This window comes from Leptinotarsa decemlineata, unplaced genomic scaffold (genome assembly GCF_025532065.1).
Source record: "Leptinotarsa decemlineata unplaced genomic scaffold, Ldec_3_MD MMD2_P_RNA_scaffold_8, whole genome shotgun sequence".
Lineage (NCBI taxonomy): Eukaryota > Metazoa > Arthropoda > Insecta > Coleoptera > Chrysomelidae > Leptinotarsa > Leptinotarsa decemlineata.
In genome coordinates, this window is record NW_027412535.1 from 2,483,015 (window position 1) to 2,503,667 (window position 20,653).

Sequence of the window (20,653 nt, forward strand, 5' to 3'; positions counted from 1 at the left end):
CACATCAAAAACTACAACATATCAAAATTTCGGCAAAATTCATGACAAGTCATTTCTCAACAAAATATTGAGGAAACATTTTACCATCCGAAACAAAATTAATCTTCATACTCATTGCAACACCGAAACAACTGTTAATTAAAAAAAAAATCGTACTCGGTGAACAGGTAGAATTTAGATTATTTTACCTACTTGCTGAATTGTTGTCAGAAATCATTTGAAGAGATTGAATTACATCAGTTTCATTCAATTTCATTCATGTTTTGATGTCAAAACCAAAAAAATATCTACTTCAATTATTACGGAAGATACGGGGGTGTTTCCATAGAAGTGAAACAAATTCAGATTTTTCAGGACTGAAATTTTTTCATGGAAAAAGTGTATTCGTAGTAAGTTGGTAGTCCTGATCACGAATCTGAAGGAATTTTGACCCTATTTTCCCCCCTCATATGTTTCACCGTAAAAATGGGGTGTTCCATCGCGAGTGGCGGACAGTGTATATCACTTTGGCCAACCCCATTCAGGTGGTAGGTGCATTTTGAGCATTTCCATCAGTCCTGAGAGTTTCATCGTTCCACCTCAAATATTACGGAAGATACGGGGGTGTTTCCATAAGAAGTGAGACAAATTCAGATTTTTCAGGATTGAAATTTTTCAGGGAAAAAGTGTATTCGTAGTAAGTTGGTAGTCCTGGTCACGAATCTGAAGGAATTTTGACCCTATTTTGCCTCCTAATATGTTTTTCCGTAAAAATGGGGTGTTCCATCGCGAGTGGCGGACAGTGTATATCACTTTGGCCAACCCCATTCACCTGCACCTACCACCTGGTAGGTGCATTTTGAGCATTTCCATCAGTCCTGAGAGTTTCATCGTTCTACCTCGAATATTACGGAAGATACGGGGGTGTTTCCATGAGAAGTGAGACACACTGTATGTGATACAGGTAAATAGTACTACGTAGCAGTTTTCATGTTTCCTGCCAACTGTTACGGAAACTGGCCCAAAGTAGTCCATTCCAGTGATAGTAAATGGCCTGACTTTGAAGAAGACACTCCGGTAACTGACCCCAACGTGGGGTTATATTTTCTTTTTCTTGCAGAAGAAACAAGAACTTTTGCATTTTCAGATAGCACTTTTCATTCTTAAAATCCAAAATTTCTGACGCAGCTCAATAATTTCCTGTCCCTGGTGTCCAAATTTTATGTGATATATAGCCCTCAATAAGAAGTTTCATGAAACGGTGTTTTGGATCTAAAATCGCTGTGTGTTTTTGAAAATAATTGAAGCCTTCAGCATTTCCTAGTCTACCTTTTATTCACAAAATACCTTTTTCATCATGTATTGGCATGAGGGTATATATTCGGCTTGATTTTTCAACAGATTTCCCATTGCGCAAAACTGAAATTTCTTGAAAGAAGCTGACTTCCTGACTATTCTTAATCAGAGCTTCCTCAGCAACATCTAACTCTTCCGCATCTAAATTCATTGTATAACCTCGCACCCTTTCTACAATTTTTTATGAAGCGAAACATCCAGGCAGTTGTTCTTACTAACCTTCCATATTTGGAGAATCTTTCAATATTTGGCAGATACATGTCTTTTAATGTAACTGCCATTATTTTCTCTTTCTTCATTTCCATTTCAATTTCTTCTATTTCTTCTTGTGTCTCTTTTGGCCAGTAATATTCAGGAAGTTTCAGAAAGTTCGGCCCTGTCAGCCATTCGTTTTTGTTTGCAGTATTATCTTCTCTGGTACTTTCATCTCCAGGGACCCAGTGTCAGTCAGATATGTTAGTGATGTCTGTAATTTCCGCAATCCTCACTGATACAAAAGTTTTGTATCTTTTAGATTTGGAACGAATCCAGTACAAGACAATTCTTGAGTCTGTCCATAAATGAGTTGGAGTAATATTTATTTCAATGTTGTTTTTGATAGTGTTCATGAGTCTGCTCAACATAACCGCGGCTTGTAACTCCAATCTGGGTATGGTCATCAGTTTCATAGGTGCCACTCTTGATTTAGCACTTACGAAAGATAATTTAAATTTTTCATTGTATTCAAATCTCAGATAAACGACAGCTGAAACAGCTTTCTCACTGCTGTCACAAAAACCTTGTAGTACAACTTGTTTTATTTCATACAAACCAATACCATAGCATCTAGGTAAACTCGTTTCATTAATTTTTGTCAATTCGCCTGGGAGTTGTTTCCATCTTCTGTTCATTTCCGTGGATAACTCATCATCCCAGCCTATTCTAATCCTCCATAAGTTTTGCATGAAAATTTTGAATTTTACGACCTGGGGACAGAAAACCTAACGGGTCAAATGCAGACATGGCCACCTTCAAAACATCTCGTTTCATGGGAATCTTGGTTTTGTTCAAGATTTTTGAGTCCAATTTCTAATGATTCAGCGAAAAAGTAAAAGTATCTGCTTCTGGATTCCACCAGAGTCGCAATACTCTTTCAGGTTTGTGAGTAAAAGTGCTAAAATTTTTCTGATTTGGGGATCGAAGATTCACAGGAATTTTGTCAGTCACTTCCTGAGAATTACTTATCCAATTACGTATTTCAAATCCGGCTTCATCATGGATTTTTATAACTTCCAGAATCAGTTGAATTGCTTCTTCTTCTGTTTCTGCACTATCCAGGTAGTCATCTACATAATGTTTGTCGATTATTGCCCTGGCTGCTTCCGTAAATTTTGAAGAGAATTCTTCAGCGTTCTTATTTTTAACGAATTGTGCCATCGAGGACTCCAAATGTCATTGCCTTCATTTCATAAATATCAGGTTTTCTAGACCTATCCATTCCTTGCCAGAAAAAACGCTGGGCTGAGCAATCCTCATTTCGAATGAAAACTTTGTAGAACATGTCTTGAATATCTGAGCAAAATGCGATTCTCTTCTGTCGAAATTTCCACAAACTTGGTGTCAGATTTTGTAATAAGTCTGGACCTTGTAGAAGATGATTGTTAAGACAGACCCCATTCGACAAAGTGGGGTAAATACCAGGTTCTAGGACCACCTTTCTCTGCTGCAGTAATATCAAGCTTCCGAATGTAACCTTTCTTCAAATATTCTTCAATTTTTTCGCCGTAATCTTTCGCAAAACCTATATTTCTGTCCATTTTTCTCTCCATACATTTTAGACAATTAAGTTTGGAGTTTTTTAATTTTTGGTAACATTGTTAAGCCACTGGTAGCAGAGTGACTCAACCGGTCCTTCCAGTCCTAATTCATGGGCAATTTAGCTGTCTATCATTGTTGTCTTAGCTGCCTTGCCTAGTAGAGCAAAGGTAGAACTTTCTTTTTTAGGTCCTCGAAATTTCACCGAAATTATTCGAAGAAGGATTGTGGGGTTATCTTGTTGGAAAAAATGTATTTTTTCAACTTGAATTTCCGGCCCGGTTTGAACAAGAACTTGAGACTTCGTTTTCTTTTTTGTAAAATCAAGGTTGTTGTGAAATTTTGGGCAATTTTCAATCCCACACTTTTGTTTTAATCTACATGAGTAGATATTATGACCTGGTTTCAAACAGTAAAAACAGAGTTTCTTCAAAGTCACAATTTTCCATTTTTCGTCGATATCTAGTTTTTTGAAATTTTGGCAGTCAGTCAAGTTATGATTTTTTTGACATTTTCATTCATTTTTCTTTCGGGGAAGTGGTAACTACTGAAATCAGCACAACTTGATGCAGCTATTACGATTTTTCTCATCCACACAGAAAAGGTTTTCAAAGTAATTTCATTTTGTAAAGAAGATTCCTCGGCCCATTTGAGTTTCAGGAATGGGGGTGATTTAGTAACTATTTCATTCAAGCTTGATGGATTTTTCATAAGTCCTGTATTTTCAAAGAGTTCCATAGTAGTTACTAAGTTTTCGATAACATTAGAAAAGGGTAGGTATGTTTCAAACCGTCCCTCCCTCGGAGGAGATGCTCGATGAACTTTCTCTATTAGATTTGAAATTATAAATTCAGGTCGTCCAAATGTAACTTTCAAAGTTTCTATTATGTTCATAACATTATTTTAAACATCTTTGTAGACGGATTATATTTTCATCTTCACATATATCAAAAAGTTTGGTGGAACGTTCGAACTGACTGTAGAACAAAGGCCAATCCTCTGGATTCCCATCGAAAAATCGGCAAATTTGTTTTAACAATGTCTATTTTTTTTCGAACATTTTGATTTATTTATCTTCAGAACGTCTAAAATCTGGTTGAAATTATCAGTAGTCATCGTTATAAAATTGTTTGTCGGTACGAAATCGGTTTTATTTTCTGTTTCTTCGATTTAATACTCAGCAACTTTTTCTTGTAGCGTCATTTCTTCTAAATCAATGATATTTTTGCCACTAGAGATTGTGGACTTGTTAGATGAAGAATCTTGAATCAGTTCACGTTGTAGTTGTGCTTCTTTCCTTATTAGTTCAGCATCAATTTCGGCTCTCCTTCTCTCAATTTCGGCTCTCTTTCTCTCTACTTCGGCCAATTTTCTCGTTTCTTCTAATTCTATTTCCAACATTCGTCGTCTGGAGCTTCAAGATTTCGTAATTTTTGATTTGTCTTCGGCATTAGATAGGTTTTCTAATGAAGAACATTTCTGCAACTCCGAAACTTGTCGTGGGTCATAACATACGTAGCTATATGTTTCAGGAGGAACTCCTTTAGTTTTCCTCTCACTCCTCCTCGGGTTAGGCATGGACATATTGTTATCGATTACTTTTGGTTCTTTTTCTTTTGCTCGAAGGACCAATGTTCGGACTAGCCAGTCCTACAGTGAATTCCTTTGATTTATTATTATAATTACTCTTTATTAGCAAGTAATGCTCTTCATAGTACAGTCAGTCACTTATAAAATACAAAACAATAAAAAATATATATAAAATCAGAGACAAGTCACATTTTAAAAACAAGAAACTAGAAAACAAGACGAATTAATGATGACAATCACTTGAAATATATTCACTACATTTTCTTTTGAATGAATTTAATGAATCATAGCTTTTTTATTTACCAAATCATGTAAATTATTGAATGCAATCAGACCTGAACTATACAACGAGTTACAACCTATATGTTCTCTGTTGATATAAATATTTACTAGGTATTCTATTTCTAGTGGAGTGTGTATGAATACTACTTGTGTAGGTTAACTGATCACTCAGATAATTTGGCGACATATTGTGTTTAATTTTAAATTTAAATACCTATTAGCATATTCAGTATTATCCTTTGTTTACCAGACATCAGTGTTTCCAACATGTATTCTACAGATGTGCGTATATTACCACTTAATATTGCCCTCATGGATCTGTTTTGAAGCTTCTGTAGTCTGTTTAGATTTTCATTGCTCACAAAATAGAGTAATGTACTGCAATAATCAAAGTGGGGTGTTATTATTGATTTATAAATTGTTAATTTTGCATATTCACTTATTTTATTTTTCAATCTATATAAAAGATGAATTTTCGTGGCTGTTTACAGTCGAAATAAACCAGAAATCAAATGTTTCAAGTCAATATCGTTATTTTATAACTTTTCAAACTATTGTCAATGTCAAAATCGTCTTCAAAATCATGATCAATTATTTTAACATACTAAGTGAACAAAATTAATTTAAAGCAACAACACCATGCTTTGTTATTTCCAGACTTTCAAATGGATCAAAAAATCTAGTGTCATGTATGGATCTCAACAGTTTCAGACAGTTTTCATTCATTCTATGGCCACTCTCCAAAGCGTGTTGAGCGAACTAGATTTCGGATGCTTTTGAAAGTCTAGAAGTAGCAAAGTGTGGCATGGGAACTATGAACAATGATAAAGGTCCCATTCCAAACAGCCCATTGTATTCCTTTTTATGAATCGCTGTGTTGAAATTTGCAGGAACATTCATGAAAAAATGTCTCGTAAATTTCTTCTCGAAATAACTGTTGAAATTTGCAAGAACTTTAACGAGAAAATTTCCCACAAATCTCTCTATCCCAAATCATTGATGTGTATCAGAAAGTGTACCCCATTAGATATAAATAGGAAATATCAGTTAGTAATTAGTTTTGTTCATCTACTGAAGATGCAAACTCAGTTGGTGAAACGCGCGTCGAGAAAAGTGTTGCAATTTTGGTGATTGGGAGAAGTGATTCTTTTGAATTCATTCTATGCCAGAGGTTCTAGTTTTTCCTTTCATTTTATGCAAACAGTAAAAATTAAAGAAATGAAAAAGTATACACAAATATGAAAAAAAAATTGAAACTAGCTCATATGATAAACAATGATTATAGAATATTGATGATATCTAATAAAAATATATTGATAATGGATTTCAATGAACGAAATGTTGCATTGAAAATTGGATCCAATCAGATCATAACAAATATCAAATGAAACATAAAGTTCTCCTAACATTTAGACATCATTGGAAATGGAGGCGCTATAGCAAAGAAACAAATTCTGCCATTTTCAGTTTTTTACGAATATCTAACAAACGGTTGATGATATTTTCGTTTTGAGAATATCAGTGTTTCATCTGCAAAAAGACAATTTTTGTGTTCGTGCGTGCGTTCGTATGGGCGTGAGTGCGCCCGTGTATGTGGGGTGTCTTTGGTAGGTTTGAAAGGTTACCTCAGAGAGATTGCACCTTCATCTGATTGTGTAAATATATTTGTGTGTGCGCGTGCCTTCGTGCGTAGGTGTGCGTGCGTGGGTGCGTGTGTGCATGTGTGTGTGTATACACACGCCTGTACTAGGGTTAATTTTCATTTCATGAAGTCCATTGGCTGACTTATGCTCCTATGTTTTCCCACGAAGTTTCGTATTTTTCAGATTCTTTGCTGATTTTTTTTATAGGTTATCTAAAGAAAACAAAATTTTGCTTCACTTTTGTTTGTTATCACATTGAAACCCAAAATGCTCTTTACTGAGAAAATTATCAATTCACAAATGAATTACGATCAATTCATTAGGATAACAATGTAAAATGTAAAAAGTATAAACATCTAATGTGACAAACATGAAAACCAGCATTATAATACATAAAGTTGGATTTAGGAATAATAAAATAGGATTCAGAGACTTCATAGAGTTATTAAAATATTCTCCAAACTTTAACTGTAGACGTTCAATGTGACATTTTGAACATTTTTCAGCATTGGAATATACAGGCGGAGTGCCATACAGTATATTAAAACCAATTTTGGAAAAAGCCACTCCAGATCAACTTTTCAATATGGAGCATCATAACCCATATTTAATCGAAGACACTGATGAACTGTGGTTGTTACACTCTCAAAAGGAATTCCGGACGAAGAAAAGAGAAGAGCTAGAATCATGGCGTGATATGTATATGCGTTGTCTGGATGAAAGAGAAGCAAGACTAAGTGCTATAACGGCAAACATCAAACAATCTCAGGATAAATCAATTCCAATTAGAACTACAAAACTTGCTTATGTCGATTCTGTAGTGAAGCCTCCTAGAAATGTTGCTCGTCAACAGGTCAGTTAATTTTTTATTTTGATAATATTTTTAGCATTGAAAAGTGTAAAGCTTTTTTACATAAGCAAATGTCTCTCATTATATTTTATTAGATTTTTTATATTTAATGAAACTGTAAATGCATATACACATAAAATACATGTAGATATAGTTACTATAGATATTGTTTAGGATATTTCTTATGAGTCAATAACATTATAAAAATATTCCTCAGCTGTATAATATGCCTTTTCTACTATAGGCTGTACTTTGCGATTCATTTAAAAAAAGTTTGCCTTGTAATAGAAAAAAAATTTCTGCCAAATTGTTCAAGGCTACACACAATCTCTGTACTTATTTATTCAATTAGTAGATACCCTTCTGAAAATCATTGCATTTCCTTGGAAAAATAAAACGGACTTTTAAAACACTCTGTCAATTTTTCTGAATTACAGTTTCAATATTCAAATTTCATTTGATGTTATATGTGAAATTTTCCTTTTCTTTGTTTTCTCAAAGAATCTGAACTTGTTCAAGAATCTTGTAATATTAGGTAAGGGGTCAAAGTTCATTTATTCAGATCAAGTTTAGATATTAATAATGTTACTGCACACAACACATCTAAAAATTAATACATATCTAGATGTGTACGTATGCAGGTTCTGCCAACTGCCCTTTGCTTCAAAAAGGAAGTTTGTGCTGATGCAAAGCAGTGCAAAACCTAAACATTCCAGGCCGTTGCCTAACTTGTCATAAGGGTCCGCCGACCCTGGAGAGACTTGCGTCTATGTACACCTTCTTGAATAAATGAACTGTAAATTTATTCTAAAACCATTCTTATGGTTTCTCCATTCTTTTGTTCCCACATAAAGAAGAGCAGTATTACCAGCAAAAATAGAAACGTCCTTTATGAAATACTGTTTTGCTTCTCATTTCTTGTTTTTTGTGGTAGGATTGATGGTTTTATTTTAATAATCTAGTATTAAAAACAGATTTTTGTATATAGGATGGATACAGACTAATTATGATCTACTTACTTTAACATTTCATTTGGTAATGTAATTCCGAACAATTCTAATTTTGTTAACTTTGCCTGGTTTGGTGATCCAAAATATTTTCAAATGCGGAAATCATCGACTTTATGTTGATAATATACACTACCTTGCACTAACGAGTGCCCAAACAGCCCGAAACCGGTCTGCAAGTGTGTTCCAATAATTGAAAATCTATTGCGGCAGTTGTATCGCCAATAGCATATGCAGGAATAACTTCAGTGAAGAATCCTGCACTGACACCTGTCGGATATAATCCAACGCCCTTCGTGGTATTAGCCAGGGAAGTAGTTGTTTTCTGATAGGTGTCAGTCCATTAACCTACTGTGTAGGGTGTTGAGAGTGGCCTGAACGAATTGTTCCTTTAGATGATTGGATTTATAGCCAGTCTTTAAGTATGCCCACTGACTATACGTGAAAGATTTCTTTCCTTATACGAGGAATTGGGCAAATTTCAGATATGCAGTTGGTTACCTCGTTCACAGGCAGATGGGGCGACGACAAACCTGTGGTTTGTTGTAGTCTTCAGCTTAGTTCGAGGAATGATACTCTGACGGAATTCGATTTTCAATTATCGGAAATCGTCGACTTTATGTTGATGATATACATTACCTTGCACTGACGACTGGCCAAACAGCCCGAAACCGATCTGCAAGTGTGTTCCAATAATTGAAAATCTATTGCGGCAGTTGTATCGCCAACAGCATATGCAAGAATAACTTCAGTGAAGAATCCTGCACTGACACACCTGTCAGATATAATCCAACGCCCTTCGTGTTATTAGCCAGGGGAGTAGTTATTTTCTGATAGGTGTCAGTTCATTAACCTACTGTGTAGGGTGTTGAGACTGGCCTGAACGAATTGTTCTTTTAGATGATTTGATTTCCACCTCTTGTTAATTGATTCAAAAGATAATTAATTTTCCTAAGAAGTTAATTGAATATATTTGAATTTATTGAAAATTACTATTTACTAATGAGTTTTATCGTTTGTAGTGCCTCAAAATGATGAGTAAACGAAAATTAGGTTCCCGAATAGTTCTGAAGAAACGATTATTTTACTGAAGCAAACTGTTAGTCATTAATACTTACTTATTTTCTGCATTTTACATCTCAAAATAAATGTATAGTTCAGAAATATGTTTTTCATTAGATGGAAATCATTTTGTGGAAAAGTTTTCGCTGGGTTTTTTAAGTTCAGCACATGTAGGTGCGTGCGCGGATGTTTGTGTAATTCTGTTTACTCTTCATATACATAAGTATATATATATATATATATATATATATATATATATATATATATATATATATCTGTTTTAAAAAAATCTGTTTTGAAATCTGTTTTTCCTTTGATCAGCTGTCGCCCCCATACGAACGACAACTCTCAGAAGTTGAGAAACTTGTGCGAGCTAAGGACTAACGAGGTCTTACCTTTTAACGTGTGATTCCTAACATGGTGATTATAGAAGGAATATTAAATAATGTGTTCTAGCAGAACACGTTTTTTACCGACTTTTTTTGGGTAATTTCTCCTTTCACAATTTGAAAAAAAATTGTATACAAATGTAGAAAAGGCAAACTTTTTAGTTTTTGGGTAAATTAAAAGTATTTTTCACAAACAAAAATGTTCTATTCATCAGTAGCTGTATATATCTGAATTCGTTGAGCATTTTTGGATCTTATTAAAAATCTTCAATAGGGTTTGGAATATGTAAATGCACTGCACCGGTAATATTCTGTATTTTTTTATTAATTGTCTACAGTGATTACGATAGTTAGCACCATCTAGAATTCGTAAAGCCTTTTTTTTTAAATCTAAACATTTTGATAGAGTTAGATGAGTTTTCCGAAAGGAGTGTGCCTTATATCAAATGTTAGTGGAAGAGAGAATGGTATGAATTCAACAGTACTGAATGACTGAGGTATTTTTTAATTGTCTTCTTACAATTAATTGAGTAGAGTTTGCAGAACTTGTCTATATGAGCACTCCATTTCAATCTGTCATCTAGTGTGATACCCGATTTACTCACAGAAGTAATAATAATAATAATTCATTGACATACATTGTTTATAAAGAAGAAGTAAATACAAAAATCAACGAAAGCGAGAAGTTCAGCCGATGCTGTTTTACAACTTAACCTAGGGGATAGCATGCATTATATAGAAATATAAAATTAATTACCTAGTATACATTGGTAACTGAGTAGTTCATGAATCTTTGTGAAACTAAGAAAAATACAAAGGTAATAAATTCAGTGCTATTTGTAATATTTCTATTTGAGTAGAAAACATGTTTTGGGTTTTATACATACTGATTTACTATGAAGTAATTTGTTGTGAGCCAAATATGAGCCTTGTTTTCGGCTTCCACTGTAAATCTGTTGAGTTCAACAGGATCTGTTTGCGTAGGTGTAAGGGTTGTGTCGTCGGCAAAATATATGATAAATATTAATGGCCCCATTAATTGGGAATTGATCCAAGAATTTCCTTCTAGCAAACTCTATACTGATTGAGGTTTTTCAATTGATGAATTGTAACGTTTGGAAAAACCAATATACCGGCCGTCCGTTTTCAAAAACCGTTTTATATTCATTTGGGGTAACAAGAGAAGACATAGGAAACCCAAGAAAGTAATTGTTGGAATGGGAGAGGGGGATGAAAATTTCCGGGGAAAAGAACAAAGCAAAAAGCTTTGGCTCTACGTTACCAGAGTTCCTGATAACACAACTCAAGAGAACATCTGTACCTATTTGCAAACCAAATTAAACTCTCTAGACATCAGTGTCAAAAAGCTGGACTTTGCTGATGCCCGCGTCAATAATCAGTCCTTCATGGTGGGAGTAAACCCAGATAACCTTCAAGCAATCTATGATCTTAACCTTTGGCCAGAAATATAGCTTTTGAAAGGTTTTACTTTCGAAAAGGTAAGAGGTTCTTGGAAGAACAGACCAATAAAAAGGGGGTAGCTACTTCTTCTCAACCTTAAATATTTTTTTGTATAGATTTTAATAAAGAACATCTTCAGAATAATGAGCTGAAGATTTTCCATCTCAATATTCAGTGTATTAGCAATAAAGTAGAACAGTTTCAGCTATATCTCGAAAACAAAGATTGTGACATTATATGCCTATCGGAGCATTGGCTCAACGTAGAAAATCTGATATCTGTAAATCTCGATGATTATAACCATATAAGTTACTTTTGTAGACAAACCCTTCAACATGGAGGAGTCTCTATTTATATTTGTAATAACGTCACATGTAAACCTCTCCTTTTGAATGATTTCTGTATTGAACAATACGCAGAATTTTGTGGAATTGAATTAACAAACATGAACACTGCTCTCATAACAATTTATAGATCCTCACTGTCGAAAAAATATGACTCATTCTTCAATAAAGTTGAAGAACTTTTAACTTTGTTATTACCCAATTACACTAACATTATACTAACCGGTGACTTCAACATTGACATAAATAAAAAAAGTCCTGTCTGTACATCTTGGCTAATCACCATTGAATCTTTTGGTCTGAAACCCAAAATAACTATTCCTACAAGAACGAACTCCAAAAGCTCTACCTGTATAGATAACATTATTACCAACTTCAACGATAGTGAGTGCATAACGGGAATATCAGATCCTGGCATTTCTGATCATGGTGGACAATTCATTTCTATCACCAAATAAACTCTCGAAGCTGATGAGTATAAATGGCACAGAAAAATAAATCACAAAGGCTTGGAAGCTATGAAACGGTCCCTAGAGAATGGTGATTGGCAAATTTTCCACAATAATGATTCCTCGTTGAACTCGCTAGCAGAATTTCTGAACAACACATATAGTTCCCTTATTCGTAAACATTTCCAAATGAAAAAAACAAAAGTCAAAATTCGGCGAAAGAGACCTTTTAAATTTTATAATAATGAATTACGTTCAATGAGAGATACTTTATAAGCACTGTGCACTGTAAGTACCTCTTCAAAACATCCCAGCGATACGGAACATTTAAAAAAATTCAAACATGAATATGAAATTGCCGTTTACAAGGCAAAAAAAGAATCATATGATAAATTCATACAAAATTCAACCAACAAACATAAAGATACTTGGAACTTATTGAACAACGAAAGAAACTTTACTAGTGAGCACAAAACAATTCCCAACAACATCAGTGCCAATGAATTTAACATATTTTTCTCGAATATTGCCGAGAATATCATTAAATCTCTACCTACCTGCAACATCTCCGCTATCGATTATATTTATAGCGTCCCAAAACCAGTTAATGTATTTTTTCTACTACCAGTTGATCATGAAGAAGTGACACTTGCGATTTGAAAACTCAAGAACACCTCTAGCTTTGACATATTTCATTTGAATAGTCAAATCATCAAAGAAACCATTGACTTTCTTGTTGAACCTTTGACACAATTAATGAATCGCTCCTTCACGGAAGGTATCTTTCCCGATGTCTTTAAAATAAGTAAAGTAGTGCCTATCTTTAAAAAACGTGATCCCAATATACCAGACAACTATAGACCTATCTCGATTATACCCATTTTAGAAAAAATCCTAGGAATTGTAATTAAAGAGCGCCTCCCCAATTATTTAAACAAATACAATCTTCTTCATGACCATCAATTTGGCTTCATCAAGAATAGATCTACAATAGACGCAGTGGGAAAGGTAATACACAAAGTTATCGAACATGTGGAGAGTGGTGAACTCACCTCGCTAACATTGTGGGATTTGAGTAAAGCCTTCGACTGTGTCAACCACAATATCCTTATCAGTAAACATGAAATTTTTGGAATAAGAGGTACAGCCTCAAACTTATTTAATTCATACTTAACCAGAAGGAAACAAGCCGTCTGCACAAACGGGGAATTATCTGTAGAGGAAATAGTTTCCTTTGGCATAACTCAGGGGTCAATCCTTCGACCTATACTTTTTGTAATATATGTGAATGATAATTTTCAAAGCCTACTACCTAGCACAGTCATCTGTTTTGCAGATGATACAACAATGATTCACTCTAACTCCGACATGAGTAAACTACTCGACAAGACCAATGAAATTGAAGAAAAGGCTGTAAACTGGTTTACTTCCAATAATTTGAAATTAAATAGGGGAAAAACTCAACAAATAGTTATATCTTCAAATAATAGGGTGACCACAAAGAAGCACGTAAAATTATTAGGTATAATCATTGATGACACACTTAAATGGGAAAATCATATTGACTTTCTATGCAAAAAATTATCAACTCAGCTCTACCTTCTTCGCCAGCTGAAAAGATTTATAAGTACCAATACATTACTAACTGCGTATTACTCACTATTTCACTCCCATTTGATGTATGGAACTCTCTTATGGGGACAATCTTCTCATGCTCAAAAGATTTTTCGTATGCAAAAAAAATAGCTGGAGCTTCATTCAACGAACCATGTCAACCTATCTTCATCTTTTACAAAATTCTGCCTTTGCCTTGTATATTTATTTTAAACACTTTATTAGAGATCCATAAAAAGAAAAGTATATTCTCCACCCATTCAGAATATCATAATTATCCCACTAGAAATGCAGATAAACTGAGACAACCTCTGAATAAACTAGAAATGTCTACACGAAATTCACTGGACCTCCAGTTGTACAACCATTTACCAGTTGACCTCACTCAGCTCAGTACTCCATCATTCAAGAGGAGAGTTAAAACATTCCTTTTAAAAAACTGTTTTTACTCAACACAGGATTATATGAATAGTACTTACAGTTAAAGATTAACTCACTTAATATTACTTTTCTATATATATATGTTGCTATGTGATGTTCTGTAGCACCGATATTTTATTCTACCTAGCAGTTAGGTTTTATTTCAAATGATCAATAATAATTGTATATTATCTTTTAATTTTGTACCCAGTACAGCGTGCATCTGCACTCTTTTTGACCTGTCATAAATGTATTTATTGTATGCATAACATGATTAAATAAATTCTGTCTGTCTGTCAAATTCTGTCATATTTTTCAACGATATCCAAAACATCTCTTCGAATAATTCCTGATATCCACTTTTCCATTGTTATCAAACATTGTGCAAGCTTTTTTTCTTTGCTGGAAGTTGATGTACTTCATCCCATCTTTAAGCTCTTCTTGCTTATAATCTCTTCTTGTCTATAATATCTTCTTGTTTATAATCTCTCCTTGCCTATAATCTCTTCAATGACAACTGAGGGTTATCTGTGGAATATTTTATTTTTGTGAGCTCCATATTGAGTTATCGTACCACTTTCAATTTCATTTAAAGACCTGTAGTCTACGTTGTTCTTCTATTTGAAGATCTTTTGTAGTTTCGTATCATGTTGGTTTGGAACTGAAGAAATAGGTAGATAACTACTAATGCATCTTCCCAATATTATAGTAGGGATAATGCGGTGTTGAAATTGAATTTTTTTGTTCGCTTTTTGAAAATAACTCTTGCAAAAAATAAGTTATTTGCATGAAGTTCGGTACCCGGAGTTTTTTTGACGTGGAAAATCATAATTTCGTATTAATTTTAATGTAACATATAGAGGGCGCTGCTTAAGCTGTCATTATTTATTTCAAATTGCCTTAACTTTTTTGACAGTAAACTTTTGGTACTTTTCATGAAAAAACCTAATTCCCACACCTTTTCCAAGTAAAAAAGGTACACTTCCCCAGCAACGCTGGAGGTGATCGTTTTTGAGATATTTACAATTTTCTATATCGATGCATATTACTTAGCTCCTAGGGCGCTAAGTGAAGTTGCTGAGAACATTACAAAAACTAAGTATGTGGTGGATCTCATGAAAATAAACAACTTTTTCCTATAAAATGTTTTACGAAGAATGATTCTTTTTTGAAATATAGATTGTTGAAATTTTTCAAAACATGGTAGGTTTTTGTCATAAGTTTTTAAAAATTTTAGTTATTTTCATCAAACTTTATACGCAGTATACCCGTACAGACTTCTAAACTGAGCATTATTCAATCCAAATTAAAACAATTTGTCACGTTTAATTATTCAATTAGAAAGTGTTACATTTCGGAGTTTGTGAAAAAACAATTCGGAGAACTACAATGTTATTTATTAGGAAAATAAACATATAAAAATTGAATGAAACAACTATTACAACAACTGTTCAAAGTGACGACCCCCAACAGTGATACAAGCTTCTGCTTTCTTCATCAAAGAATTCCGCACCCATTGAAAAATGCCCGGAGTGTTTCTTGTCGTTTCGCAGCAAGCTATTATGCGATCCTTCAACATTTCCTCATTTTCAACGGGGCTAGCATAAAATAGTGATTTTAGGTGTCCTCAAAAGAAAAAATCGACGGGATTGAGGTCCGTTGACCTCGGGGACCAATGCTCAGTGCCTCCTCTTCCTATCCATCGTTGGGGATATGCTACGTCTAAAAAATTTTTGCTATCACACTAAAATGAGCAGAAGCTCCATCGTGCATAAACCAAAAGGGATTTCGGAGACCAATGGGAACATCTTCCATAAGTTGGGGAAGCCTGTGTTCCAAAAAATGTAGGTAAGCATCTCCGTTCAAACGTAAGGGGAGAAAATAGGGCCCGAATAAATGATCCCCAATTATGCCTACCCATACATTAAAAGAGAATCTGTCTTGGAAATGAGTTTGCGTTATCGCATGTGGGTTATCTTCCGCCCAGATGTGGTTGTTATGGAAGTTCATGATACCATTTCTTGAAAAATTAGCCTCATCTGTGAGGAGGATTTTCGATAAAATGCGGATGTTCGACTTTTCTTTGAAGCCATTGAGCAAATTCGATATGTGGTTGGAAATCACGTAGCGAAAGTACCTGGACACGCTGAATATGATAATGATATAATTGCTGTTCCTTTAAAATCCTGTAAACTGTCATGTGACTCACATTTGAAGTTTGACTAATTTTTCTTGTACTTGTCTCTGGATGTTCACTAATTAATTCGAGAACCGCCTCCTCCAATTCTACAGTTCTTGTAGCCCGTGGCCGTCCTACTGCAGAATTTGTTTCAAAGCTTCCAGATTCGGAAAGTCGCCGGAAAAGATTCGCAAATGTCACTGCACAAGGAGTCACGCGTTAGGGATACCTTTCCTGATAGATGCGTCTGGCCTCGCTTGAATTTCCGTCAGCCAAGCCATAAGCAAATTTGGCTATAAAGTAATATGCATCGATATAGAAAATTGTAAATATTTCGAAAACAATCACATCCAGCGTTGTTGAGGAGGTGTACCTTTTTTACTTGGAAAAACTGTGGGAATTAGGTTTTTTTCATGAAAAGTACCAAAAGTTTACTGTCAAAAAAGTTAGGGCAATTTGAAATAAATAATGACAGCGTACGCAGCGCGCTCTAGAATTCACATGAAAATTAATACGAAATTATGATTTCCCACGTCAAAAAAACCCCGGGTACCGAATTTCGTGCAAATAACTTATTTTTTGCAAGAGTTATTTTCAAAAAGCGAACGAAAAAATTCAATTTGAACACCCCGTATCTCCGTATCTCCGAAACGAAGCATTTTCGGACACAAGTTCATATAAACTTTTTTTCTTAAAATTGTCTCACTTAACGTACTTATGTTACACCCTGTATATATACATATATACATACACCAACACACATATGACTTTTATTTTATCTGCAACTATTTTTTTTCACTTCCCACCTTGAAATTTTGTGGAAAATACGTAAAAAAACATTCTCTGAGAATATGACAGCTGGTTAACGGAAAATCAGATGTTAACAGATGAACCTTTAATATTAATATTAAATTCTCGACCAAAGCATACTATAATTTCCCGTTTAAAATACACGTGAACTTTAAATTTTCTTCTTCGATATTCTACAGCTCAGATGCATTTTATGTTTTGATCTTGGTCGGTGATAGGAGTTCTTCAGAAATGAATGCTGTATCGTAACTCGAACTGGCGGGGTAGTGCGGGTCACTTAATCCAATTTTTTCCATGAAATTCTCGTTTTTTTGTCCCTATCTTGTGGATGACAAAAGCTGCAGAAAAAATATGAATGAAAAACTTGTAGGAAATTCAATTTAGTACAAAAAAGTTCCCAAACTACTAACATCGATATTTCTTGAGTTAAAAAGTTTTTTTAAGGTGAGGTGTTATGAAGTTTTCATGTATTATTGAATTAAATTGTTCAAACTGATGATTTTTTATTTTCTATTGTCACACAAATATTCAATTATTCATTTGTTCAGTTGCAAATGATTCAAAAGTTGAATAACTGAAAATTTTGAAACTGAAATTGGAAAAAAAATTTAAAGGTTATATTTGAATTTTTTTCCCTAATTATTCTAATTTATTATCAATAATTCAATATCTATAAAGTTTGTTTAGTTTGATAAGGAAAAAGTCAGTAGCGAAATTTGTTACGGAATCCAGCCCAAATTGTTTGAGGTTTGGAATTTTGATTATAGAATAATAATTTTTTTTTGTGAACTAGTGATGAAAGCTCCCTTGTGATGTCATTTGCTGGTAAAACGCCAACCTCAACTTAAAAATCCAATATCTCAAGAAATATTGATGTTAATAATTTCGTTCTCTGGATTGTTTTTTAGTAAATTGAATTTTCTATAAGTCTTTACTCATATTATTTTCTGTAGCTTTTGTCATCCACAAGATAGAAAAAAACGAGAGAATTTCATTAAAAAATTGGATTCAGTTACCCGTACTACCCCGCCAGTTCGAGTTACGATTACGCCGCAATGGACATTTTTGTAGAGCATGCAATTCTGAAGAAGTCCTATCATCGACCAAGATGATACCACAACATTCTTCTGAGCTGTAGTTAGGAATCACACGTTAAAAGGTAAGACCTCCTTAATCCTTAGCTCGCACAAGTTTAGACTTCTGAGGGTTGTCGTTCGTAGGGGTGCGACAGCTGGTTAACGGAAAAACAGATTTTAAACAGAACAGATTTTGAACAGAAACGTGTGATTCCTAACACGGGTGGGACGATAACAAGTGAAAATCTAGCGTTCAGCCTGGGGCTTGAGCCATCGACTCACACATCGACCGATTGACTGAGTGAACAAAGCACCCACGTCGAACCGCCCGGCTACCGATCAATATGTCTTCGCACAATCATGTCGCTGGAATTGCAAAGGCTGCTTTTCAAAAGCTTGGAACGTTGTCCCGAACCAGAAAACTGTACACATCTCAGCAACTTTTGATGCTTTATTAAGCTCAGATCAGACCTTCTTTGAAGTATTGTTCTCATGTATGGAGCTCTGCCACCAAACATACCCTGAAGTTTCTGGATCCCATCCAGAAAAGAGCCATTCGCCTGATTGGAGACACGAACATCACGTAGAACCTTGATAGCTTGGATTATTGAAGAAAGGTTGGAGATTTGTCTCTCTTCTATAGATACTTTAACAGGAAGTGTTCAAGTGACTTGGTGAATTTGACTCCACAAAGAGTGGTACATATCTGGAGATTTGCGTTTATGTGGAATAAACTTCCTGAGAACGTTTTTCCAAATGGATTTAATCTCCAGCGATTCAAACCCAATGTGAATCGCTACTTTCGCACAGGCACCGCTCTGAGAGCGCCATAAGGATTTTCCTGTAGTGCTTGTATTTTGTCCTTGAAAAAAAAATTGAAGAAAAAATTAAATTTGACGTGTCTTTCAAACGGAAAATCATAGTATGCCTTGGTCGAGCACTTAATATCAATATTGTTTATCCCAAAATTTTATACTTTGTTTTCATTCACACAAAATATTTAATTAGAGTTTCACGTCTTTTGGAAATAATGTGAATTGCGATGTTCTATCAACTGACCTAATAAAAAATTTGGGAGCTTCAAATAGATTAATTGTAATAAAAATAGTTGTAAACTAAATAATCTCTTTATAGAACATCAATAGCAGATATTAATATAAAGTGTAAACTATAAATATATCATAATACATGTACATCATTCATTCAAAATCTTGATTTTAGGCGAGAAATGGCATATTTGATAATAGGCCTGTATCGACAACTGCAAAATTATCGGCTTTAGCTAAATCTGGCGAGGCCGGAAAAATATCTGTTCCAAATCCAGGAAGTAGAGCAGGAGAGCGATCAAGTAAGTTATTAAATTTTATGATGCACTGTTTGGAACCTTTGGTGTAGTAATGAATATTACTGGAGTTTTTTTCCAACACCAAATCGTTATTTTTAACACCTCGACACGTGTTTCGATCACCTGGTTTTAAACTAGTTTTAATCTTCATCTTTGAAGATTAAAAATAAAGATTTGGTGTTGTGAAAAAAACTCCAGTAATATAAGTTATTAAAATTGTAGAAATATGATTCAATCTTTTTGAAACCTACAAAAAGTCACTGTCTATTAAATATACTTATAAATATTTTTACAGGTAATGCTGCCTCACTGAAACCCAAGAAAGCACCTCTGATGGCAAAGACTTTATCTTTTTTCAAAAACAGGTTTAAAAGATAAGATTAAAGTTAAATGAAGAAACTGTGGTGATGACGAAGAGTGTGATTGAATTTTACGTAAATATCTAATTTAGATGAACATAGGTAAATAGTTATTAAATTGTATTTTTTTTGAAAGGGCATATAGGTGCCCTTATTCAATTTGTTTTTAAATTTATTAATGTTTTTATCCTATTTTATTAAATTATATTTAATGCAAAATTTATCACCCCATATTATTTTTTTTAATGAAAAACCTTTTTCCAACACTTAGAGAGCACTAAAATATTTTTTTTAACATTTGAAAAAAAAGGGCTTTTGGTGAATTGGAATGAATTCATACCTGTAAGACCTTTCCTTTTGCCCAATGTACTAAATTTTGAATTCATATACTGAATTTACTGACAGTGCACAAATTTGCAAATCACTGGCATTGAATAAATTTGGAATTATTGATCATAGTGAAAGAAAATAATTGTTTTTCGCCATAAGGGTTGACAAATTATCTTCTAAAACTCAATTTGGTATATGAGTATGTTTTGCGTCTCGCAGTAGGCGCTACCATCATTTGGAATCTTACCAGTTGAAACTGTAGTACATGATGAGACAAAATAATTGTTGTAATACGGTGCCATCTGTTGCACAAT

General features: G+C 34.1%; 2 protein-coding genes across 2 annotated transcripts; one reads left to right on the forward strand and one right to left on the reverse strand.

The window, feature by feature from the left end:
- Nucleotides 1-2,403: 2,403 nt before the first annotated feature.
- LOC141480402 (uncharacterized) lies at nucleotides 2,404-2,751 on the reverse strand. Its single transcript, XM_074170342.1, has one exon. It carries the CDS (start codon nucleotides 2,749-2,751, stop codon nucleotides 2,404-2,406), a length of 348 nt encoding a protein of 115 aa, XP_074026443.1.
- A 4,399-nt stretch (nucleotides 2,752-7,150) lies between these two features.
- On the forward strand, nucleotides 7,151-20,240 carry LOC111516682 (transcription elongation factor B polypeptide 3). Its single transcript, XM_074170320.1, has 3 exons — nucleotides 7,151-7,497; nucleotides 19,527-19,653; nucleotides 19,946-20,240. The coding sequence occupies exons 1-3, from the start codon at nucleotides 7,231-7,233 to the stop codon at nucleotides 20,026-20,028; spliced, it is 477 nt and encodes a 158-aa protein (XP_074026421.1). The 5' UTR covers nucleotides 7,151-7,230; the 3' UTR covers nucleotides 20,029-20,240.
- Nucleotides 20,241-20,653: the final 413 nt, after the last annotated feature.